This window comes from Anarrhichthys ocellatus, unplaced genomic scaffold (assembly GCF_004355925.1).
Source record: "Anarrhichthys ocellatus isolate YVR2014 unplaced genomic scaffold, GSC_Weel_1.0 scaffold11, whole genome shotgun sequence".
NCBI classification, from domain to species: domain Eukaryota; kingdom Metazoa; phylum Chordata; class Actinopteri; order Perciformes; family Anarhichadidae; genus Anarrhichthys; species Anarrhichthys ocellatus.
The window spans coordinates 6,669,393-6,696,261 of record NW_022280041.1 but is presented as its reverse complement, the minus strand read 5'-3'; the positions used below and the strand labels follow the sequence as shown (position 1 = coordinate 6,696,261).

General features: G+C 42.0%; 1 protein-coding gene across 21 annotated transcripts in view; it reads left to right on the top strand.

Annotated features, from left to right (window-relative positions):
- Positions 1-26,869, top strand: part of LOC116385337 (adhesion G protein-coupled receptor L3) — a 188,225-nt gene that overhangs the window by 28,280 nt on the left and 133,076 nt on the right. For 19 of the 21 annotated variants that reach the window (XM_031850702.1, XM_031850705.1, XM_031850698.1 and 16 more), the window contains exons 1-2: positions 7,096-7,749; positions 25,403-25,626. In XM_031850702.1, coding sequence (XP_031706562.1) covers positions 25,572-25,626 — 55 coding nt within the window. In that variant the 5' untranslated portion in view covers positions 7,096-7,749; positions 25,403-25,571. Of the gene's footprint in view, positions 1-7,095; positions 7,750-25,402; positions 25,627-26,869 lie in introns of those variants that run through there. The other 2 variants (XM_031850685.1, XM_031850686.1) reach the window with 2 other exon arrangements.

Sequence of the window (26,869 nt, the reverse complement as noted above, 5' to 3'; positions counted from 1 at the left end):
ACCTACCTCCAGTAGATCTCTAACAGACAGTCTGCATGTTTGCTTGTATGGAGAAGATCACACTTAACGCACACCGACATGATATCACCTGTTGTCTAAGACCGACAGCAGTACCTTTCTTTCTCATTGATCAGTGTTGCATTCATGGCCCGGGGGCAGGTAGAGGCCTAATAATGACTTTATGCTTTGTTTTCACGGTGTCTGGTAAAGAATAACCATGAATGACATGGATCCAATGCTATGTAGCTTGACTAGTCCCTCTGGTCAATGGTTAATTGTTCCGCGGCAATTCAAAGCATCCGGGCTCTGTCGCAACTGACCGCACTCCTGTAGATCTTGACCTGGGTATGTTCTCTTCACCCCCCCTCAGCCTAATTTCCACTCTTTTCTCCATTCCCTCATTCTGCTGGCATGTTTTAGCTTATCTGCCTCCTTTGTGAAACATAAGCTTGTAGATAAGCAGTATATTGGGCTAGGTTACTCATGTCTGTCTTGTTCATTCATCAGAATCCTCTAATTCCCCCCAGAAACCTGTTTCCCAGACTGCAGGTGGCCCCGTGTTGTAACACAAAGGGCACGCCTGATCTACCTTCAGCAAACACAGACATTTAGTCACCGCCACTGCTTTTGTATTCCCTGCGAATGGCTGCTAATGCCCCAATATGTATGTGCACTGTGAGAGTACACATGACTAATCTCCGAGACAGCGTAGAAACATGCCACTGATGGGTATGCAGCTTTAGCCCAGATTAGCCATGAAGCGGGGAACTATTAATTTGTTGTAGCTGCCCCCTCTTTATTCCTGGTTGACAGATAGGTGGCACACACAAAATAAACAGAATCTAACCGGGCTCTTTAACAGCGGTTACCCATAAGCCCCAAAGTCCACAGGTGTTTCCAGTTGGGTCTTGAAAATGCGTAGCATCCAGCAGGCTTTAGGTTGTCTTTCCCAAAAGCATGACCCAGTTCTTGCAATTCCATTCCATGACACACGGTACAGAGGCTGTTAGAGGAGGGTTTATCGGGAATGAACGGTTTCAAACCTGAGTAAGAGTAACACCCCTGAGACTCCCAACTGTCCCTGTTCGCCAGTCCAGGGTCACTGCCGACCACGATCTCTGTTCTGGCCAGTTAATTAGGAATTAGAACATGGCATGACCCTCAGGATGTTCTCCACGGTTAGAATAATGAACACCTGGAAATGGCGAGGAAAAAAACAAAATCATTTGACTTGTGCATAAGACATTCCATTAAGACTTTTGAACTTCGATGGCCTATATAATTAAACACCAGCATTTTTTTTTTCTCCATTTCTTCCCAGTCTTTCAACGCAAAAGTCAATTTCCTTTTAAATGATTTACGCTGTGAGGTAGTGTTCTCTACCTGGATACATTGGGTTCTTGTTGGACTTGTGATCTGTAGTATTAAGCACAGATTAGAATTACAATCCCACCATGGTGCCAATAAAATACTTTGCAAACCAATTTCACTCTCTTTCTATTGATTAGATTGCTATAATATAATCACGTAATGATTCTCTCAGGTTCGCCTGATTGTTTAGCACCATTCCTTCATTTTAGCCTATTGAAAGAAATGTACAGCTACATATATAGTTTATGTTAGTTATATAAATAGTTTATTATTTGACCAAACTTCATGGTGTCTCACAGTTATTTCAAATATTTATGTGTAGCAGAGATAAAGTCAAGGTAAAAATAAGATTCGAGAAAAGTATGACTGGAGATTATGCAGAAAGACTCCCTGTTGTTTATGTTGTTGGGGGAGTTTTCAGCATAGCCTATCTATGAATTCCTAGTGAAATCTGTGTATCCTTGTTATATCTAGTATTTCATTTGTATTGTCAAAACAAAAAGTGTGCTGTTTGTGTATTCAGAGAGGAATGCAGCACAGATTGAGTTTAGGTTCTACAGCAACAAACACAGATCCTAAAAATGACAGAAACATACGCTCTACAATAAAACAAATTCAATTTAACCTATAATCTCATATTGCTTTTTCTGGTGCCGCTGTGGTGTCGATTGTGGGGCGACACACCGATTGTAACATCCTCTCTGTGTATAAGGCCCAGGTTTGCTCCCGTTTGCCATATCATAATCATTTGGCCCAATGCCTTGATTGGAATTGGTGAATTGTTCCACCCCGAGTAGGTAGAGTGTGATACATCTGCTCACAGGCCACATTATTTTATCAGCTGCATTTGCAGGTCACAGTGTGGAGCAGAAGGTGGTGTTTGCCCCCCCCCCCCCCTCTGTCTGTGCTGGCAGTGGGTACGCCCCAGTACACACAGTCCCTAGATGCAGTCTGGCAGGCCTAGTGAATCATCTTCCCGTCACAGGTGGGGGAAATACAACAGCGGGATTGGCAGTCCAAAGGTGGCGTCTGGCCCGCTGTTGAGTGAGGTGTTTGGCTTGCTTCCGCTGGAAATGAGGATATGTCATCTTTTTTCTTCTTGCAGGGAAGTGAAAGTAAGTTATTTTCCTCTGCCCAGAAAGAGTAGCCAGTGTTGTGTGTATATATATATTAAAGAACCGTTTTTTTAAAGATTATATTCCAACTTCCAAATACATGTATCCTCAGTCTGCATATATGTTTGTGTAAATCTTAGCCCCGCTTGTTTGTGCGTTTGTGATTTCTTTCAGTGCGTGTGTGTGGTCGTCTCTCACACTCTACGTGTGTGTTTTGAGAGGCTGCTTCATTGGAGCTCTCGTAGGAAGGTGGATGCGAATGTCCCCGATCAAAGGCGGAGTCCTCGATGGCCAACAAGGGACCCAGGGCGAGCAGCAGATGTTTCCCGTCTCTGTTAGCGCCTTCGTTAGAGCTGTGATTATTTAAGCAGCTCCGGCTAATGGCCGCCCGACGGTGTCGAATGCACTGGATCGCTTTTCTTCTCTTTTGTCTGCAGAACATGGGACAGGATGCGAAAACGCCAGGGATATCTTGTTCCTCTGTGACACTGTCATTGTGCTCCTTTGGTGGATTTCTGGCCAGAAAAATCCCTTTCACAGTAATTGGGTGTGAATGAAACACTTGCGCTTGCCTATTGTCTAAAGTATAGTGTTGCTTTCAGGCCAGTGGTTAAACAAGCCAAGAGAGAAGGCAGAAAAGGGTAGCGTAAATCTGGGTGGGAGGGGGGGTCGTAGGAAGTGTTGTGCAAAGTGAAAGGGATCCAGGGAAGACTGTAGAAAACTAACTGAGTGTGGAAAATGCCAAAATACCTTGGGTGTTGTAGCTCGCAGAGAATAGGCAAGCAAAGAAAATACGAACTGCAAAAGCAAGAAAGAATAATCACTTTTGAGGAATGGCAAGAAGATGGAAATGGTTTGCAGAGTGTGAGAATAAAGACAATTTGCAAACTAGGGACTGGAATACAAAGTAGACAAGCACCTTAGTTTAAGTGAAACAGGCCGTTCACAAGCAAGTTCTTCATGTGAAATACAGGAGATTGATTGAGAGATTCAGAGAGCCTAATTGTGCTTTACCATCTGCCCAAGTTACAGAACATGCCAGGCATGTGACAGTTTCCAACAGGCTCACTGACAAGCAGATGTGTGCATGGCTGCGTTTGCACGTGTGTCTGTGTCTGTGTGTGTGTGTGTGTGTGTGTGTGTGTGTGTTTAAGCACGTCAGTTGCTCTTTACTTTGTGATCACATCTTTTTTTTGAGGAATTAAGACAACAATTCACGCCTTGAGTGACGGAGAAGGGAGAATGCAAATACACTTTGTGAAAGTTCTTTTTTAGAAACATAATTAACTCCCCCCCATGTGTGTCACTTTCTTGCGTACTTTATTATTTCTAAGATCTATCCGTGATATTGGAGTGTTCGTTGTTTGCTGTCAGTATTGCTATTGATATAACAGCTTGACAAATGTCATAGGTACAAAATGAATTTCCATAAATCAATCAGCCATTTCCCACTCTGGAAACAGATCTCCATTGGAATACACAAAGGAAAGCAGCAAAATGATCTACATAAAACAAGCACACTAATGCATCCAGTCAATTCACGTGGTATTCAATAAGACGGCCGACGAGAGAATGCTTCCTGACCAAAAGTGCAGTCATCAGATGTATTCACTGAAAACTCGCGGGAAATGACTTCACTTCGTTTAATCAATTAGTCCACTGAGGTTTGTCATTTTAAAGCAATAAGTTGACATTTTGGGAAATACGCTTATTTGCTTTTCTGCTGGGAGTCGGATGAGAACATTCTTACCACGATAAAATGCAAGTCAATCGATCTTCTCAGCAAAAAAAGCGAGTAATGCGTTTCCCAAAATGTCAAAGTATTCGTTGAAAATGTTTCTTCTTTTGCTTGAGGAGGACATTTCACTCCAAAATGAAGCTATAATTACCCACCCACTGCCAAAGAGACAATATGGCTGGTGGTACTGAAATAACGAAGCACAAGACCGTGTTTCAATCAAGTGCAATACAGCGTTCGCTTATTCAGAGAGATTCAGGGTTAGTGATTTAATGAAACAAAACACGGTTGCACCATGTTGTTTAAAAGTCATGTGGACAAAGAAACGGAAGGAAGCTATTCTGCTCTCTACCGATGGATTGAATAGTGATAGGATTCACCTGAAATCAGACACCTTTTAGTGCCAAAGTAGGACGCCGGGTGAGCAAATAAGCTAATTGCATTTGCATATCGCCAACAATTAACCCTCTGCTGCTTTGTTTGTGCCAGAGGTTTGTATCTGCTCACACTCTGACTGATTGAAGAACCTCTTGGCCATCAAAGCCTCTTCTATCATTAGTGTTATTACTATAATTAATCATTTATAAAGGCATTATTATACAAGTTGTTCTTGGCTTTTATGTGCATAAAACTGACATATTTCCAGTGTTGACATGTTTAATGTTCAGCATGTTCCGAGCTGTTGAAAACGACAATTTCCAAGATCTCTATTCATTGCTGCTTATAAAATCCATCTGAACTCTGTTGTACCCAGTGTGAACATTTAACAGCCGTATTCATTGAGTTGTCAAGCCGCAGTATCTCCAGCAAAAGAAAAAAAAAAAAAGAATTACATGGAATACTTGTAAATGTCCAACAGTGATCCAAGCCACTAAACATGACAATAAAGTAATGGATTGTTAATTTACATGCCAGGCTGGGGATTTCACTGGTGCAAATCCTGCATGATGATGTTAACAATATGACAGCTAGAGCAATTTACGTTTGAGAAACACCAAAGTATATAAAGAAAAAGGAATAAAACGTTGTGTCCAAGCGTTGACATATTTTCTGTCTTCCATCATGTTCTGCAGCCCCGTCTCCTTTCCTTGATTTGGCCACCGATGACAGGGGACGTTGGCAAGTGTTTCATATTCCGCATACTCGTATCCCCCAAGTCCCTCCAGTAATTATTATTCAGTAGATGCACTGTTTGGCACAAGGACAAAAGTTTGCATAATTTATGCAAGGCCGTCATCAATTTTCGAAAAAATGGCCCCGGCCTCTTTCTTGTGCTTTTAACTAAATAGAAGTACTTCAGCAGGGACATAAAACGGCCGCAAAGAACCCGAGAAAACTTTACCTAAACTTTGAACCAATGCAGACTTAAGAGAGTTTATTAGGGCTGTTATGTCCAGCTCGGATGCATTTATTTTACTTTTTCTTCTAAACCCTGCTCTGCTCTCCCATTGGGATAGCGCTACCACCAGTGTGTGAAAAATGTAAAAGTTATACTTTGTAAGGCATCTTCTCTGCCCCGTGAAGAAGTCAGCTTCTCAGATAAAGTATTTGGAGATGAGCTGGGTACGATAGCATGCAGCACACTTCCTCTGGATGTGTCCCTGAAGGCTCTCACCTGAGGACTCTTGAGTTATTTCCGTCGTGGTGCTCACAGGATGAGGTCCTCTGAGAAAAAGACGAGGGACTTTGTTATTTCACATGCCCTATATTTACTTTAATGAAGGAGGGGGGACGGTGTAAATAAACTCCCTTTATTGTAAGTCTCCTCTCCTCCTCTTCTCCATACATCCCTCTTTCCATTGCTTTTTCCCCCTAATCCTGGTTGTAAATGTTTTTCGACTGCATTATCCTCCGGTTCGGATTTCAGTAGTCAATGGCTTAAACATTGTAATCCATCTGTGTTGCCAGACTGCGCAAGAGAAGTATTTTTTTCTGGCTCTTTTGTTTCACATCCTTTAAAGACGGAATATTGGCATTTGTTTCTTTAATTTCTAAATACTGTAGGCTATGTTTAGTGGACTGGAAACCATTATCCAGAATGCTAGAGGTAAATGGCGAGATTGAATAATATGCTTTTTGGCTCCTCTGCTTGTTTTTTGGACTCTGCTGATTGAACATAAAATGGTATGTTTCTCCGTTCTATTCCTAAATCTGCTGCATGGAATTCCACGGTACTTACTAAAAGACATTTGTAATCTCCAAAAATGTGATTATGTTATTATATTTTTCCCTATGGAAATTTTTGAGGGAGCTTTTTCAATCTATTTTTAAAAAGGAATTGTTATATAAGGTGTATTTGAATAAACCACATCTTGAAAGGATCATTATTTCTCATCAGATTTGACATTTAATCATTGTTGCTTTTTGAACCCTTTGCAACAATCTACCCACTAATCATTCTTTTTATTATTGTAGAAGCTAAAAAACTCTGATAAACTGTATGTTGTTGCTACACAGTCATCTCAGTAATGATTTAAAGATACATTAAATGGGCCATGCTTCCATGCAGACGGATCACATTACCTTCCTCTCCAAGCATTTCCATTTAACCCTGCTGTTTGCATCTGTGGAGCCGATCAATAACCCAGCAGAGCGTGCTATTTGCTGTAGAAGTGACAAAAAAATGTACAGTTATGGAAGGAAGTTCCTGTGCAACAGATTCTAGAAGGTCGCTTGACCGCAGTTTGTGTTTTGTGAGAGTAAAAAAAAAAAGAAAAAGAAGAATTCAGTGACTTTGACTGTGCTTAATAGCCGATTGACTCTGCACAGACAAATTGAGGGCGATGATGCAGAAATATTTTTGAAAATGGCTCACTATACTAGTGTCCGTTCCCAATCTCTCTTCTTCTTCTTCTTCTTTTTTTCCTGAAGGAAAACAGACCGATGTGCTTCACTTGGTTAGGAGACTCTCGGGATATATTACTTGTCTGCCGCGAGACGCTCCAAGCCAGGATTTTTGCCAAGATTTCAGGCTGCCATACAACGTGTCTCACCTCATAACCTGACCTCCAGGGTTGAGTGAAATTGAATACATACATATTAACAAAGAATAATATTGGTTCATGGACAGACTTGTCTGGTAACTGACTTACTCCACGTCATCTATTGTGTTGTCAGACTTGAGCGAGACCATTTATTACAGCGTATAAGAACTTGTGCGGAGACGGTGATCGAGGAGGCTGAATACTCAACTGTATTTCTTGGTGAGTTTCCCTCCAAGATAAACAATACTATCAGCCATATATCTCCACACAAAGCAAGGATGAGCCAATGTTTGTAACTTTTGCTGAGGTCTTGAGGAGGATGAAACTTTAGGATACTGAAAGCAATATCTTGGACACTTTTATGACTAATATTTCCCCTTTTTTTCAGATACCAGAGACAGCTTGAGTTTCTACTTTTGACCATCGGTTTACAGACAACACTGCTGAAAGTGGATATGAAGCCATACCGCACTCTGAACCCTCAAACGACTGCAAATTGTCGTCTCAGTGCCAAGTGCTTCATTTGTCACACTTGCATGAGGTCCGTTGTATTTATAATTCATTTAGTGTGTGTGTGGGGGGGCAAGCTTCACACCGTAAACGGGACATTATATGCATATTTAAGCTATTTAACAGCCACAAACTGCGATGCCTTGTCTCTGCTAATACACGACAACGTTTTTTATTTTTTCCCCGAGCTGTTTGAAGATGTGACCCAGGATAGGTTGCCCTATTAGAAAGCAATAACGGATAAATTGCTTTACAGAAGTATAATAAAGGAGCGCTGTGAAAGACTAGAGGCGCTAAATAATTTAATTTTCAATCGTTCAAATATGACACATTATTCAAATTTAAAAGCCAGCGGGTTGTTTGTTTTTTTTTCTTTCTTGAGAAATATCATACGCAAGTCCGACCTATTGCTCAGACTTTCTCCGTCAATACATTTGGACTGAGTTGAGGTATGGCGCTTAACACTCGTTTCCTGTCACGGACAAGCTCCGTATGAACACAGATGTGCATTCATGCTTTTCCCACTCAATCTAACACGAGACGTGAGCCAGCTTTCAGACCTCGGCCTAATGACTGTGGCTCTGGTCTTTTCAGTGCGCTGGTCCTGCTGTCGATGGTGGTGTGATGTTCTCCACGTGAATGAAGACATACTTTGACTTTGGCAAGTGTGCCTCAACGCCTTGTGTGTTTTGATTACAGCTGCACGGCGCTGATCTAGCTCTGTAGGTGTCAGTTGATGACACGTGTAGACGTGGAAATGAAGAAAGCTAATAGTCCTTGTGTAATGGATTAGTCCGAGTATTATTAGTGTGACAAGGAAAATTTGACATTTGACTGTTCATAGCCTGTAAACCCACAAGCTAATGTGGTTAAGTAATAGCTAATTATAGGACTGAACCATTGCTGTTTGGAAAAGGGGTGTTAAGAATGACTTGCTACATGTTGACTGTAGATTCAGGTGTCTACAGTGTGTGTGTGTGTGTGTATGATAAGACATATTTAAGTAAAACTACAAACATGACACATCACATACAGCATCAACTTCAGCACATTTTAATAAAAGCTGTCATAAAACCCTAATCAATTTAGTCTGAACGAACGCTTACCGTGCACAAATTTGTGCACAAACTGTCTTCAGCTCCCAAGCTCAAACACTCTGCTTCATCTCGTCGCAAGTCATTTGAATCTTTTAAGGGATCGTCAAAGAAACTGTCAGCCTCAGCTTGTACGGAAGGAAATCGCTCAAAATGTACTGAGTTATTGGGGCCATTTGCGGCAAGCATTAGTGCATGGATACCGGGCTTGGATCGCTGAGGTGTGCTTCAAATCTGAATAATGATGTGCAGAGTCAGACCGAATGGAGGACATTTCTCTGTGTCACTCCACTTAACACGTCCTGGTGACAGGTCCCTGCGTTTGTCTACTGGGGAAGTTGTGGAAATGTCTTGTGCGCCTATTGTCCTTTTCAAAACTAAATTAAATCCATGTGGTATTTAAAGACGGTGCTAAAAGAAATCCAACATCAAAGTGAGAAAAAGAAGAAAATAAATGTCACTTGCTCAATTTTGTAACACCAGTGGGGAAAGGGCAAAGAATTAGAATAAACCCGAGTGTTACTGTGGTCTGAATCATGCTCTCAGTCAACTGTACACAGCACTTGGCATTGTCCTCTGACATTACATCTGTTTTATTGTGCTGTTTTTTCATTTGATCGTAGTTAAATTATCTTCACTCTATTATAGAATTGCATTAGCCTTTGTGAACCTTATTTTCCATTATGATGAGTCAAAGAAATCCTTTGTATTGTTGGCATTATGGCTGAAGCACAGGGCTAGAGGATAGACGCATGTACTGGGAATGTTTTTTTGGCTGATGTCTGATTCAGCTCTGGGCAGTGTGCGAGGTCAGAGCAGACGCCGCCTATATGCAGATAAGGCTGCAGCGACTCGAGCAGAAACGATTGCCATTCACGCTCGTGGGCCTTTTCTCTTTACACATTTCAGAAAACAGGAGCACAGCGGTACATGCTGCCATCATCAATCACCTCAGAGACTCCGTCGCTGTGATGTCAAAAAATGGATGAAAGGCATAATTCTCAATGATGAGGTTGTTAAAAATGCTGGCTCTCGATGCCATCGTGATATGTTGTGGTAGGAAGTGCCAGAGCTGAACCAGTGGGGGAAACTCATCTGCTGTGTTTACATACACATATCCCGGTTATTAAGGGAAACCAGGCCTGGAGACAGGAAATCAGAGAACATTTTTACTATGATGATTACACGCACATGGTCGGCAATCGGATACCTCTCGGACCCGGTACCATATATCTGAACTGAGGCAGGAAAAATGGCTTTGTTTGGGATTTTAGTTATGCCTCAGAAGATGCTGTGTTTTTGAGCATTTGGAAGGAAAGCACAGTGACAGTTTGTCATTATTCTGTGAAAGTATCTGACTTCTGCAAATAATGTAGGGTTGTTTTCAGTTTAGCCAATTTCGTATGTATATATATCGAAGAAAAGAGTTGGAACGTGTTTCAGTTCTTTCCTATCTTGTCTGTCGCAGCCTGTTTGTTCCTCCTGAAGATGCAAGTCCTATAATTAAAAAAGATAAGTAATTACCATTTTTTTTTTAAAAAGCTAAGTAATTTCCTAAAAGAGCTGGGCACTGTCGTTTTTAGCAAATGCTACTCTAATAGGAGTAATTGGTGAATTTGTTGGTGGCTATTTTCAGCTGTGGATTAATACACATTTGGTGCTGTAGTGAGCGTTGACGGCATCAGGATTCAATTCACAATTGAAATGATTTTAACTCTTCCCATTGGCTGTCTAACATTAATATTACTTGGATTTTTCAATCTCAGTTTGCGAGTATCCATCCGATTTGATGAAACCTCTCAAACTCAAGATGGTAACAGGGAAGGCAGCCACCGTACAGGGAGTACTAAGTCATCTGTTCATCAGAGACGGCCCTAATTGTGCTAGTTGTGAGGTATTTTCCTCATTTCTCAATTTGTATGCCAAGAGTCGCCGAACTATATCCATTCTGAAATGAGATAAGCATCATGGTGTTGGCTGCTGTTGCATTACTTCCACCCTCCCCATGGACATATTGGGTAATAAATACGAGATCCACCCAGTGCTGTCTCGCACAGATGATATTAGACTTTCCAGCCTGAGGCATCAGCTGTGTGTCTTGGACGTCTGTCAGAGCAGAGACCACCCCCACCCCCCCCCCCCCCCCCCCCCCCCCCCCCCCCACACACACACACACACACACTCCAGACTCCCCCTGTGCTGAAACTAACTGGACCAGGAATTGCATGCCAGACTCGTGGAGAGTCCCAGAGACCCCTCTTGACTACGTGTCCAAGTCAGAAGAAAGAGTCTGGCATTGAAATAGACTCCCCGCACTCGTAATATAGAAGTTTCGAAAAAAAATCTCTTTTGCCTTTGCCAGATTCATTGCGGAATCATGGTGGTGGTGGATTGCAGATGGGTGGTGGGTAGGATAGAGTTTCAGAGTTTGTTTTAAAGGTGGCTCCCCACATACTCCTGATGAAAACAGAAAGAATGGAGGGGGGGGGGGGGGGGAGTCTCCGTCAGTGGAGCTTTGACACCCGGCTGTAAGTATGGGATTGAGGTTTAAAGATGATCATCAGCGATGCAAAAAGAGCCACTGTGAGATTGGGATTGGTGCTCACTACAAAACCCTAAGATGTTCTACATAAACAAGAATTGGCAAGCAAATAGGCATTATGTCATCTCAGTTTTGTCTAATAATAACAACGGTGCTATAGCATGCTGATGTTTAGGGAATGTTATATTTTCCATGATTACCATTTTAGTGAACATGTTTTTTTTTAGCATGCTAACATTTGCTAGTTAGCACCAAACACAAAGTACAGCAGAAGCTTTTGTGAATGTCATTGGTTTTGACCTGATTAAGATTCCCCCTCTGGGAACCATGAATGTCTGTAGAAAATGTCATCGTAGCCCCTCCCACAGTTGTTGAGACATTACCGTCCCCAGAGCCATGCCCCTAGAAAACTATAGAGAAATGTATCCATTAATCTAATCTGCAAAGACACTAAAAAGATTGTTAATTAGGTTGAGAAACTAGCTGGATGACTTCTCTTTAAAATCTTATGGGCCAATCTATTTGTTTTGGCCAAATTTAAGGTTGCTTCCAGAGACCTCCCAGCATTGATACGCTCAATATTGATTGGGAAAAGGCCAATGCCATCAACGAGAGTCTTTAGCTATCCCATCGGCGTAAACAGGAGGCAATCTCATTAAAAAAAGACTGCGCTGCGAGTGGCTCTGCAAAATGTCCACATATTTGGTGTGCTGTACTCTGGAAAGTCAAAAGCAATTACGGACTTGCTCGCTTTCTTCCGCTCTGTGGAGAAGGCAGAATGGTGTTTGTGACCATGGCATAAGTGAATGAATAACATTACACCAGAGTGCAATTAGGATTTGGACCTGGGTCACAAGTTGTGATCTATGCTTCGTCAATTCAAGTGGAGTTTAGAGCGATGGAGAAAGAGGGAGCAAGTGCAGGGGGTTGGGGATGTGAGAGAGCGACTGTGTAAGAGCATTTGACAAAGAATAAGTGTATGCACTTGCTCTGTCATCTGCAGTGTACACACAATATTATATTTTCGACAGATGATATAGGTGCAAACACTATTATTATGCCTTCCAGTCCAATCAAATGGCAATTGTTAGGCCAACTATCCAAACCTCTAACAGCCAAACCCAATGCACCAGTCTGTAGCAGTCCAATGTGTGTGTACATGTGTGCAAGCCCCAATCACAGCACTTTAAAAGCCACGGTTTACAGTCTGTTCCCATACTTTGACATTCGCTAACTATCCCCGACCGTTATGTGGCTGCCTCACCCCGGGAGACCTCCACTTTTAGATTTGGAAAGGTTGCCTGCTGAGTCCAACCCCAAACACATTCTAGCGCTCAGCCAAGAGACACAGGGCAAGGTCAGTGGATTGTGTGTGTGTGTGTGTGTGTGTGTGTGTGTGTTTTCAAGCCACTACCCGAATTGTGTCTGAGGGCATGAAAACACAAAGGCACACACAGGTCACAGGGTGTCCTCCTCTCCCACTGTGTACTGCAGGTACTGATTTGACACGGAAAAAAACATCCGACTAATTCCCCTCCCCCATCCCACTCACACACAACCCGGATAGAACGACCATTGACAGCATCAACATGGTGTCAATGCGATTCTCTCTTTGTGGTCCCCAATTCACTTCATTAAATCCCTTGTGTTTGCAGATTTGTACTTCAAAGTAAGTCTATAATGACTTAATTAGAATTAGTCAGCATCTAGTGAAATTAAAACCAGTACAGGCTAAATGGCTTTTTTTTTCTTCTTCTAAATAGCTCAGCGTGAGCGTCCATGCTGCTGAGTCTATTACACAAGGACTACATTAGTTGGAGTTTTATGCAATCCTACTGCAAATCTCATGTCTCCCTTTTTCTGTTGTGTTCACTTACACTGAATAAAATGTACTTAGTGGGCTGTAGAACAAAAAGTATATCAGGCAGAGGAAGAAGAAAAGGCTTGCTTCAAATTCCGGAGACATTTAGATTAAGGCTGATATAATCCCGGGGGCGGCAGTTACCTCATCGGGCTTTAGAACTCATGGTAAGACCAGGCACCTCGAGACCAGCCGTGATTTGTCAGACCTGAGAGCGTTTGCCTCGACAGGAGAGGAGTGTATTGCTCTCTTTGTCCAGAGACATACCCCATGAGGATGTTTGCCCAGACCAATCAGACTGACATCAAACTCCATTCTATACTAGTCTGAGTGAGGGCTGATGGACCTCAACTACCCGCGAGCTCGCCGCTCTTCTTCCGGACGTTCCTCGGCAGGCACCTCTTCCCCGTGGCTTGGAAAAACTAAATGTCCAATTATAGATAGTTATCTCTGAGCATTGCGTGATGAGTTGGACTCGAGCAAGACGGGTTGGCAACTAGGAGGGCTCCTTGGGGTGACCTGTACTATAGTGATTCGGAAATGGTTCATAGGATCTCTGCCAGGCTGGCAGCTGTTGGGTTCACAGCTGTCTGTGGGGGTTGACTGTAAAGTGTGTAGGTATCAACAACAAAGACTTACTAGTTTTCTTATGTTTTTTTCTAACTAGCTTGTAGTGTAATCGAAAAATCTCCCTCTGCTTTTGAACTTTTCCATTTTGAGTTTGAAAGTCGGCCCTTGAGCATTCCGTCAGGCGTTCACAAGTTTATTCTTGCTCGCCTAATCGATCACTCTCAAGCCGGGTCACCGAGGTCCTGGCGAGACGAGCTCTCTTACATTTCAGCCTGCGTTTTCTAAAAGCTGCTAGACAACACAAAGGGAGCCTCCAAAGCAATTCACCGCATTGACCCCTGACCCTCGTGTCGACTATGTTTGGACGATTATTTACCTTTAAACACCAGGTAAATAAGAAAGTGTCATTCAACTAGGAAATGGACTGTTGTTGACCACAAAGAAAAAATCCTGAGTGGCAGGAGTGTTTGCACTGCCCCCCCCCCCCCCCCTCCTTACATTGTTGTGTCCCCCTTTTAATGCTATTTTTCAGTCTTTTACATAAATGTGGTACATTTAAAACGTGTTTTTCAGTAAGGCAGATTTACGCTCATTCAGGTCAAAGCAGTGTAGAAAATGCGTTGAATTGATACGCAAATGTAGACCAACACTCTGAATAAGTAATGTTTTTGCTGATATTATTAACTTTAAAAGGGTTAGAAGCAAAGATTGAAGCCAGGGTTATTCACATAGATTTTTTTTCAGTTCAAGTTAAAGTGCTTGCGGTGTCGCAGAGGTAAAAAAGCTGGACAAAGAAATAATCACAAAATAATGCATTTCAGTATTAGTGCCAGTGAATCAATAACGTCTTGCAAACCAAACACACCGCAATATATTGCCGCATCGATTATTTGTTCACACTCTTCATATTGATATTTGCACATTCAGAACATTGCTATGACCAGGGCATCTCGCACAATAAAAGACAGAGCCGGTCCCAACAAAAGATGCTTTGACGGAAATGTCAACTGCGTAGCAGTGAATCACTGCAGTGGTTACAAATTATACTGTCTCTATGTTCCTGTCAGGGAGTAACTCATTATATTAGGAGAGCTTTTGGAAAATGTAAAATGTTATTTCATGAGCCTCTGGGTTCCCACTGGACATTGGAAGCGCTGCGATTTTTCAGTGAACTGGGGCTGTCAAAATTGGGCCAAAAATTATATTCAAATGTTTGTTATTGAAAAACACATTTGAACTATTCAAAGACACATTTTTGTGCATTTTGTCCATGACACCAAGCTCCTGTGTGCGAGTGACCTGGCACTGTGCAGCACGCTGTTGTGAGCTGAACTGTTTTCTGTTTAAAAAGTCAACTTCGGAAGATATAACTTCCCTGTCTGCCTTTTCCTCAGTCTATATCTTTTTTTTTTCCGTTAGTTTCTTTGTTAATGTGAGCACAAAGCAGTTTTTAATTTCTGTGTATGACTTGGACATTGATGGATACACAAGTATATATACACACACTTGAGTTCAACCCCCCATGCCCCCTCCTCTTCCTCTCCCGCTCTGCCTCTAATTGAGCTGTGAGTGGAGTCCAGGTGGAACCCATTTGAATTCCCTGCGGTCGTGACCACTGTGGTTGCTTGTGACACAGTCCTGCCTCTCGTTTCCAGACCGTTTACAACCTATTCTTGTCATCAGTAACGCTCATGCTGCAGTCATTATGCCACCTAGACGCACCGTTTGCAATCTGTGGTCAAACAGACATGCATTACCAGATAGAAGGGAGAATTAACATTGTAATCAAGTCTGTATTGAGTGCATTAGGCATACTACTAATAATACTTGTTGGAAATGTGCATCACATTTGCCAAGACGGGGATGCTCTGCAATTCATGTTTTAAGATTTCATTATATTCTGTGCACTTGGCTCAGCATCAGATATTGAAATGCATGCGCCATTGGGATCAGTGTTATTGACATTGGAATTTGCTGTACCCCTGATACAGAGAGGCTGAGCTTAAACTGCTGTTGGTGTGTGTGTGTGTGTGTGTGTGAGAGAGAGAGAGAGAGAGAGAGAGAGAGATTTTTCTCTCTTCCTCTTCCCAAATCTGGCAGGGAATGAAGTGTCTATTGGAAAAGTATGCTAATGCAGTTAGTAGGAATACAAAATGCAGGGGAATTGAGAAATAAAAAAATAAAAGCAGCTCGTTTTCTGAGCAGATGCTTTCCAAACATGGCTCAGGTGAGTTCAGGCTGTGGTGGGAAAAAATGGCCTGGTTGGGCTTTGTTTCACGTTTGAAAGGGTGTGACTATTGTGTTTCCCTGCATGCTTCAGAGCTCACGGTTACAGTGCTTCATGTGGTTTGTCCTCTTCTGTTGTCCATTTAGTAAACTGTCAACTGGTTTGTATGAGATGGACGTTTAAACGTTTTATTAGCCAATCGGAATGAACCAATTCTCAGCTCATTCAGATATATTCTTAACTTCTACAGAGTTTATATATTGTCTGGGAACAATGAAGGTCTGCACATTCTTTTCTGCCAATCTACCTAGTAGATGTCGAGGTATTCACTGGATAAGGTCAAACTTTGCGGGTGGAGCTCGATGAAAAGTAATGGGATCACATCGCATGTTATCTAGAGTCATCTTGTGATATCTCTACAATTTAATGTTCATTTTCACGACAACGTCTTGGCCAAAGTGGTACATTGACAGACAGACAGACACACAGACGGAGGTTGCCATAACTAGCGGTGCTAACATGCCTAACGGCGTTTAGACTGTGAGCTCATGTTTTTTTCACCACGTATCCATCATATCCACAACCCTGCCAAATGCTGTCAACTCGTATCTTGGCAAATTGCTCTTGCAAGCATATTACGTTGGCAATATATTGATGCCGCTGTCTAAAAAGAAATCCATACTGTGTATGGGATTTACCTTCGAGGTCACAGTGTTTTAAATGTATACACCATATCTCTTTCTTTGATTATGTGCATGCACATTTGGAGTCGTTTGCCATGAGCAATGATGCGGTTTAGGCCTATGCAGTCATGTTATGTGCTGCCTTCAGGCTCACATCCCAAATCAAGCCTGGCCACATAATGGGAACAAGATGCCAATTGCTCCAGGTAGGTGATTAATGGCAAACGGGTAAGATCGCCATGGTAAGCTACCCACCTGAGCCACTACGGTGGGCATCGCAGAATTATGACTCCAGACCCTGACCGAGTAAAGGTTCTATCTTTTACCCGGTCAGGGTTGTTTCAGTGCGGCTAATCCAGTTAATACGGCAGTAGCTTCACTTAATTGAGCTGATCATATTGATTGCTCATCGTGCGAACACAGTCGGTCGGAGAGAACAACAGCGCAGAGAGAGACAGCATGGACCTGCTACCGGAGGCTGTTTTTCCCTGTTCAAGCAGAAGTAACACTGAACACCTTGACCAGGTTTGGATGGACTTACATCTGTGAGTCAGCTTTCTCCGCTGTGAACAATATTAAAACCCAGTATTGTTCCAGGCTCACCAGTGGAACACCTACACATGATTCTGCAGGGCAGTCACATGCCCATTGCATCTCTAGGAAAGGAAGTAGTAAAAAATAGAGGAAAAAAAGGGACTTTTGGTTTTTATTCAGAAGATTCTGTCTTGTTTTATTCTACTTGATATATGTAGCCCTTAGCTTCATCATATAGTAAAGAGTGCTCGTAGTGCCATACAAAGTGCAGCACTTTAATGGTGGCGCTGATTTAATATACTTTATCTACTGCCGGTTAGCCTAATCTATAATGCTACATAACCGTTTAATAGTTGTTCATATTTTGTGTTAATTATGCCAATCTGCGAAGTAACTAATGTTGTGGAGTAGTACAAGTATAAATCAGCAGAAAATAGAAATACTCAAATAATGCATAATGCATTTAGATAAAGTGCTTGAGTACATGTAGGTAATTACATTCCACCACTGCTGAAATGATAAGGAGATGTATCTTGTTTTTCTTTGATGGACGTAGAGGTAGGTAGCTATACGACACCATTTTTTGGCATTTTGAGGTTCGGACTTTTGCTGGGAGGAAATTTTAGGAAGGAACCCTAAAGCAACAACAGCTGAAGTGAAGGTTGCACGTTGGATTCATTCACTGCAATCCATGACCTTCAAATATAAAGTATTTTTTATTTTTTTTTAACCATCTATGAATCCATTTGATCCATCTTTCCCATTTATCTCACTGGTTTCCCCTTTTCTCTCTCTCTGTACTCCCACCCTCTTACCCTTCATCCTTTAATCTTTTACATCCCTCCCTTTCCCAATATGCCTCTTCCTCTCTTCCTCTCTTCCTCCCTTTGTTTAGGATCCATTTGTGCTGCATTAGGCAAGATATGCTGAGAGAAAAAGAGAGGGAGGATAGAAAAGGAAGACGTGGAAAATGGAGAGTGTCTGAGCTTTTGCATTACAATGGAGAACTGTCTAAAGGCAGATTTGCCCTGCCTTTCAACGATGCATCTGTCTGCATTAAGTCACCCAACTGTACATCCGTTCAGGCCTTTGTGCTTTTATTTCCCTCCTTTGTGGGAATGTAACTCATTCCTATTGTGTGCCTTTGTACTGTTAAATATTTGTAATGGCAATTAGTTTTATTTGTTTTGCAGCTCGGTTTTTTATTGTTTGTGCAAGTCATTTCCTCTAATGGAATGCGTTTCTTTTGTCTTGTAGTCGGGAAGCGTTTTGTGTGTCAGGAGGGGGGTTGCAATACCTTGATGCCCATGGAAGGGGAGGAGGGATGCTCCCATTATTTACCCCAAGCCATCAGTCACACTCAACAAGCCTATCATATAGGACCATTCAGAGACCGTGAAGGCTAAAGTTAGCGCCATTATCTGCCTGTCACTGGCTAGCTGTGTTGGGGTCCCTCGTGGAGAACCAATTGTATGAGTGAATGAGTGCTGCTCACGTTCTCGAGCTCCAGGGATGCGCACGGTGACTTACAAGGAGCACTCGCCATTTCCCTTCAGCTTTTCACACCTTTCAACTTGCATTACGAAGCATGGTTTTGATATTTCTGCTGCGTTTAGTATCATAACATTGACCACTTAATTTTAAACCATCAGCAAGGATCGGAAGCCCAACCGAGTGGAAAAACAATCTTTAAAACTCGAGAAGGAATGGATCATCTCGATTTTTAATCATCTCAGCTCATCTCTCCGATTTCCGAGTGAGTGCTCATCTATCAAACTGTATGCAGACAGTGTGCTTGATTAATATTCATTTTATATGAGACACTTCATTTGCATGAACACACTGTGTGTCTCATGAAAATTACCATGCCCTCATCACTGGCGTGATAAGCATCTGGACATGAAAGATTTGAGAATCTGAGACACGGTATTTAACCCGGCAACACGATCCCACTTCATTACATAGTGTTAGGTAGGAGGCCATCGAGCAGGCGTGACTGGTGACATCATGCCGAGTACACTGGGGATCAACTTTCACTTTGCTGCGGAAGCATTGTATGGAATGTCTCTGGATTAATGAAAGTCATATTTGGTTCCCCGGGTCAGGAAGAGGAAAATGTAGCAATGCCCTCAAGGTGGTAAAGTGCACCATTTATGTTCGAGTTACAGAGATGAAGATAGCCATATCTGTTATTGAAAAGGTTTAAAATGAAAGTTTTTGAGCAACCTTTTGTGATCATTTTTAAATTAGTAATTGTTCAGCTTCTCAATTGTCAGTATTTTATGTCATTGGATTCAAAATTGAAGATTTGTGGTCTTGGACTGTTGGTGAGAAAAAAAATCTTGGGCTTTAGGAAATTATAATTGCCGTTTTTCGCTACATTCTGACATTTTATAGGTCAAATGATACATTTATTAATTAAGAAAATGAGGCAATATAGTAAGAGAATGTGTTTTATGATGGGGCTTTTTTTTAGTCTGATTTGAATGTAATTGTTAAAATAAATAACACATTGGTATCGCTTCTGTTATATAGCTATGGATGCACAGTCTGGCAATATGATTATATACAAGAAATAGTCACCAGATTTTAAATGACCTGCCGTTCTTTTCAGACTGGATTTGACTTGTTCTTTTAGAGCCAGAGCAGTGATGCTGTTCAGCAATCACAGTGGAGAGACACACCGACTCATATGTAAACTGGTAGTTGTGTATTTAAATATGAAAAGTATATGTAAAAAGCATGTAAAACAATGGGCATACTGTACTTTACTTCTGACAGACGCTCTTGCACAAAGGGCAGCCAGAGACGGGGGTTTGTATTAAATATACAGAAGGAAATGGCCCTCAACAAATTTCCATGAGAGAAATGACACTATAGTGGTGACAGGTAATTCAACCAAACGCCAATGTATACAGCATATAATGATTTTTCTTCATTTGTTTTTGAAAATAATGTGTTTAGGTTTCCAGCTTGCCCTCCTGAGAAATGTTGATTTCAGGTGTTGTGTGATTGATGAAGCACAGTCCCTCATCACGCCTAATTACAACATTACATATTTGACTCTCACCCAATAAACGTGTTTTCACCTAGCAGCCGTTTTGACATGAAATAATAGGGTAAAAACAAACCGTGTTACCAAAGATACTTATTACCGTTATGTACAGAGTCAGGGTGCTGCTATGGGCCCTTTACACAGCAGCCATTTTTGACATGTCATAGCAGGGCAGACGCAGGTGAAACTGATAACGTTAGCGATGGTCCCGTTGTATTTGCTGTGTCACAGCCAGCACGCACAATACCAGGGCCCTGGCCCACCAAAATGGAACAGGGCCCTAATTAATGTTATTAATTACACCTGTGTTTACCCTCCAATGACATGTCAAAATGGCTGCTGTGAAAAGGGCCCATTGTGCATGTTGACTCACTGAAAAGTCTCTGCCGCGCTGAGTGGAACGGAATCGTAATTAATTTCATTAATTAAACCTGCGTTTGCCTGCTATTTCATGCCAATATGGCTGCCGGGAAAAGGGTACGTTTGATGGCGGGAGGTGTTTAGTAGTAAATAATCTTCATGATCCTGTACCAACACCTTTTTACAGGTGTTTTTGTCATTTGCTATATTACCACACAGAATTCCACTGTATTTTCTTTTGCATTTTTAGTCTCAATTTGTCCTCAGCCCCTTGAATGCAGCCTTAATTGAGGATCCAACTTAAACCAAACTAATGTAGAAGGTTTCATTTACCTCAACGCTCTTTGCCTCCCATTTGTCTTTTCCTCCAAGTGACGCGACTGCTGCGAGGCGTCATATTTTACCCTCCGTCAAGTGTTGCCGTCACTATATCACCCGGCTCCGTTTTGCTTTATCGAGATAGAAAAGTCAATTAATTAGATCTGTCGGGTTTCATCTGGAGCCCCACACGCATGACTAAAATAACAAAAAAAACAACACTGATTCGAAAAAGTTGTTCTGCTGGAAACGGCGAGATAGTAATGAAGAAGTCTCCTTGATGTGGCTGAGAAACATGCTGCGGTCGCTGCTAAATGTTGGCCAACCTATCTAAGGGAGTTATCCTAAATCCCCCTCAGAGTGAGTACCCTTGAAACGTCAGTACCATAATGTATCATACGGCTCCTTCTGGAATACAAGACGAGTTGGCAATGCCGGACTATAGCTCAGTCTCTTCTTTTTTTTTTTTAACTCTTCTTCTCTGAACCGGGTCCAAGCCCTTCTCATAAATATGTATTTTATTATGTGTTCTTCTGGCGGTTGATAGCAGTTCCTGTACCTAAGCCCACACATTTTTTTTGAGAGCAAATTAATGACTGTGATAGTGTTTTTCATTGCATGTGATCATTTCTAACTAGCACCGGTGCAAGTAGTTGCTGCTTTATCGGTTGTACTGTGAGATATGGCGCCTATAGTCTCACTTAAACACACATTGTCTTCTGCAATAGGAACAGCCCCCTATCTCTGCGTTACGCTAACAGGCAGACCATGTAACTCAGTGAAGGGCTGTCATGTCTAATATATATTTCCAACGTGTTGTTGCCTGTGCGTCCATTTGAATCTGTATCTACAATTTAGAATTTTATAAACTTCACGTCTAATTTGCCGCTTGGACAGTGTATTTAAATGTGATTATTCCTGCAATAATGTGTTTTTTTTTGTGAGGGGAGTCACGGCATCTGATTTGATGTCGGATTTAATTCAGCTTTCCTGCGGCTGTCAGAGCGTTTCATTAAAAGAGCTGTTTACTCACAAGGATATCTCTTTGATCAAATACACTCTTTCACATTGCTATTTGAATGTCTTAAAATACCTACGTATATGAAAATATATATACAGTTGTGTGAAAAAGTGTTTGCCCCTTCCTGATTTCTTATTTTTTTGCATGTTTGTCACACTTAAATGTTTCAGATCATCAAACAAATTTAAATATTAGACAAAGATAACACAAGTAAACACAAAATGCAGTTTTTAAATGAAGGTTTTTATTATTAAGGGGGAAAAAAAAATCCAAACCTACATGGCCCTGTGTGAAAAAGTGATTGCCCCCTAAACCTAATAACTGGTTGGGCCACCCTTAGCAGCAACAACTGCAATCAAGCGTTTGCGATAACTGGCAATGAGTCTTTTACAGCGCTGTAGAGGAATTTTGGCCCACTCATCTTTGTAGAATTGTTGTAATTCAGCCACATTGGAGGGTTTTCGAGCATGAACCGCCTTTTTAAGGTCATGCCACAGCATCTCAATCGGATTCAGGTCGGGACTTTGACTCGGCCACTCCAAAGTCTTCATTTTGTTTTTCTTAAGCCATTCAGAGGTGGACTTGCTGGTGTGTTTTGGATCATTGTCCTGCTGCAGAACCCAAGTGCGCTTCAGCTTGAGGTCACGAACAAATGGCCGGACATTCTCCTTCAGGATTTGTTGGTAGACAGCAGAATTCATGGTTCCATTTACCACAGCAAGTCTTCCAGGTCCTGAAGCAGCAAAACAGCCCCAGACCATCACACTACCACCACCATATTTTACTGTTGGTATGATGTTCCTTTTCTGAAATGCCGTGTTACTTTCACGCCAGATGTAATGGGACATACACCTTCCAAAAAGTTCAACTTTTGTCTCGTCAGTCCACAGAGTATTTTCCCAAAAGTCTTGGGGATCATCAAGATGTTTTCTGGCAAAACTGAGACGAGCCTTTATGTTCTTTTTGCTCAGCAGTGGTTTTCGTCTTGGAACTCTGCCATGCAGGCCATTTTTGCCCAGTCTCTTTCTTATGGTGGAGTCATGAACACTGACCTTAATTGAGGCAAGTGAGGCCTGCAGTTCTTTGGATGTTGTTCTGGGGTCTTTTGTGACCTCTTGGATGAGTCGTCGCTGCGCTCTTGGGGTAATTTTGGTCGGCCGGCCACTCCTGGGAAGGTTCACCACGGTTCCATGTTTTCGCCATTTGTGGATAATGGCTTGTTTGCTGGAGTCCCAAAGCTTTAGAAATGGCTTTGTAACCTTTTCCAGACTGATAGATCTCAATTACTTTGTTTGTCATTTGTTCCTGAATTTCTTTGGATCGCAGCATGATGTCTGGCTTTTGAGGATCTTTTGGTCTACCTCACTTTGTCAGGCAGGTCCTATTTAAGTGATTTCTTGATTGAGAACAGGTGTGGCAGTAATCAGGCCTGGGTGTGGCTAGAGAAATTGAACTCGGCTTTCCAAAGATGTGATAAACCACAGTTAATTTATGTTTTAACAGGGGGGGGCAATCACTTTTTCACACAGGGCCATGTAGGTTTGGATTTTTTCCCCCTTAATAATAAAAACCTTCATTTAAAAACTGCATTTTGTGTTTACTTGTGTTATCTTTGTCTAATATTTAAATTTGTTTGATGATCTGAAACATTTAAGTGTGACAAACATGCAAAAAAATAAGAAATCAGGAAGGGGGCAAACACTTTTTCACACAACTGTATATACAGTATATATATATATATATATATAGATAGATAGATAGATAGATAGATAGATATAGATGTTCAGGCTCTTCTGTTCACTCATGGCCTTCTGCCAAGGCTTTGCTGATGAGCACACAGACTTTTGACCTCTTAATATTGCCCAAATGTTCTGTTTATGCAGAAAAAGACGCTTGCTGCTCTCCTCTTTAAACCCAATAATATCTGCTCCAAAAAAAAATCTGATTGCTTTAATCTAGGATTTTTGAATGGGTATTAAGAACTGGATTTTGAGACGGGGTAAATGTCACTGTGACAAAAGGAAGCATCGCTCCATGCCTGCATGGGAAGTCCTATAAAAGGATTGAGGTGTATTTAAAATGTGGCGTCGGTGTAATTTCAGATGCTGATGACAGTCAGCTTCCCCCAGTGCCTTGTCCTTTGATGCAGTGCTCACGTTTTGACCTTTTGTAACCCGAATTTCTGACGTCCCACAGTGGGATTAACTCCCCCACCATGCTAAATGCAGTATGGAATGCCTGATGAGCAAGCGTAATGCTTGTGTAGAGGATGGCCGCGTTGTGTGCACTCTTTTTGGCTTGCGTCATTTTGCAGAGATTAGATTTCTGCAGGAGATCATGGTCGAGAGTGGATAATCAAGGGGTTTGAATTACCTAATCATTAAAGCTGACTTAACCTTAATATCATGATATGAGGATGATCCCCATCAGAGAATCTCATCAGAATACAGATAAAACCATTTTTGTCCTCATCCAACAGTGTTTTTTTTATCATAATTTACTGTTATTTATGGGATGTGGAGTTGCAAATGTTCACACACTAATATGTGAATATTGACACATCCACGTCGACAAGTGTTGATCTCACAGCCAACGCCGTATACATCACATTTCATGTTCTTTCAATTCATTTGAGGTTAACCAGCAATAGCTTAGGGGGATGACTTCATCCAGTGTCAGGAGTTCACTGGTGACGGCACTCCCATGAGCTGAGAGGAGGTCAAGGGAAGCTCTGGCTCAATCATCATAGATCTGGTTAGCCATTTTAGTTGACTGGAATTTTTGGAGCGAAGCCTGCGTGCACAGTAGTCGCTTCTTAAGCTGTGCAAATACAGTCACGGGTGCAAAAACTCAAGCTGGGAAGTTATAGCTCATGCACACCGGAAAGGGAAAACACCGCTACTTCTTCTTCTGTCAGTTACCCATCAGGCCTTGCAAGAATACACATAAGGTCTGGAGCACACGGGTAAAGGCGTACACCCCATACACACACACACACACACACACACATGTAGTTGTCCGCCCAAAACAGCATGCACTTCATCGCCTGGGCTTCTTACTCTGTGGGAGTAATTTGCCGGTGAGGTGGGGGAGTTAACACATTGATGAGCAAACAACAACAGATTCAACAAAAATACATTTTGTGGTTCACACCGTCTTAGTGTTTGGCTGATCTCACCCGGTATGTGTTCTGCTGATTGAAGATTGAGCAAGTAGCATCATGTCACTTGATGACAACTTGAAACCCATGATGCCATAAGGACCACGCGCAAGGATGATAAAGCCATGGTGCATCCATCTGTTGTGTTTCTTCCTGGAAAAGACAAATTGTTCTCTGTAAAATGAACAAATGACCCATTCATTTAAAGTCTTCTGTTCAGCTAACAGGTATGTTTTTTTTTTTTTTGTTTTTTTTACAGATTTTGGACGGTATCTGGCACCAGAGCAACAGGACTTGTGGTCTTGTGGGAAGTGTGGCACAGTGGAGGGAGCCGTGCCATAAAGGAAGCACCCGATTCGGGCATTTGCCAGCAAAAAGACTGAACTCAACTGGGACCTTCAGCAGCGGGCGGTAAGAGGGAGGAGGCCATGTGGACCGCACGCCTGCTAGTCTTCGCCAGCCTCTTCGCACCAGCCGCTCTGGGTGAGTTTGGCTCAGTGGAGCTTCTGTGTTTGTCTGTTTGTGTCTATGTGGAGCAGATGTGGGGACGAAAACATAGCATTTCATTTTGTGACTGGCAGGATTTGAAGCCGTATCAGAATTTCCTCTTTTTTTGCTTTTTAAGAGCCAGTTTCAGAGATAAAAGCCTTTGACTTATGTCTGTCACGTTTTTGGCGTCTATATTTCCTCCCGCTAATTAGCAGTTTTTTACTCCTTAAACTGGAGCTCTTTTTTCTCCACTTTTCTTATTTGCGTTCTCTTGTCTCTTGTTCCTTTTCTCTGACTTTCTATCTATTTTTAGATCTGTCCCTCTTCCTCCTGTCTCAGTCTCCTGCTCTCCTGGCAATAGGAAATGAACTGAAATTGCTTTCAAAGAATCATTAACACAGCTTTGGCTTTGTGGCACATGTTTAGTATAGTGAGAAACGCAGGAGGAAAAACTAAAATGACTTCTTTTTGTCATTTCACGCATTCAGATCTCAAGATTAAGTTGTGAGGAGGACTCTCTTTTCCCACATGTCGGTAAACGGAGACCGCTGTCATTCTGCAGCATTTCCCTTTTGGACCTTCTGTGAATTGTTTCAGAGGCAAACTAAATGAAGTCATTTCAATTCCGATTAAACAAAATCAGTGGTGGTTGTTTGTGTGTGTGCGGATGGGGCGGCTGGTCACAATCAAGTCGGCTTTGGATGTAGGGAGTGGGGCAATAGCCCATGGCGATGTTAATTGGATATGGCTAAAACCATTAATGGGAGATTTCAAGCTAATTAAATAGTTTTTATGCTGCGATATCCACGCAGGGCGGGGATAACCGAGTTCATGAAGTGCTAATGACGCCACGCTTTCCGGCATCGTTAGTTTTGCCTTAATGCTCAATAGAAAGAGGTCAGGGGGACAGCAATATGTCATGCATTTATCGAATACATTTTGATAAGAAATAGCTACACACTGTTGGTGTTTGTTTGTGACACAAGCGTTATCTCGGGGAATTCATTTTCAGTTCCAGCTGATGAGACGGGTGCAGAGGCAGTGAACGTTTTCAGTTGCTGCTTCTTCCCCATCTGTAATTTGAGCACTCTGAAAGTTGCATCATGCCTCTGTACGCTAACACTGCGTTGTGATTGAAATGGTGGAGCAATGTACAGAGTGCTGAGGTCACGAGGCGACCTGTTGTATTGAGCTTTGGTCACACTAACCAGATCCCTCCTTTCAGTAATGTGGGGAT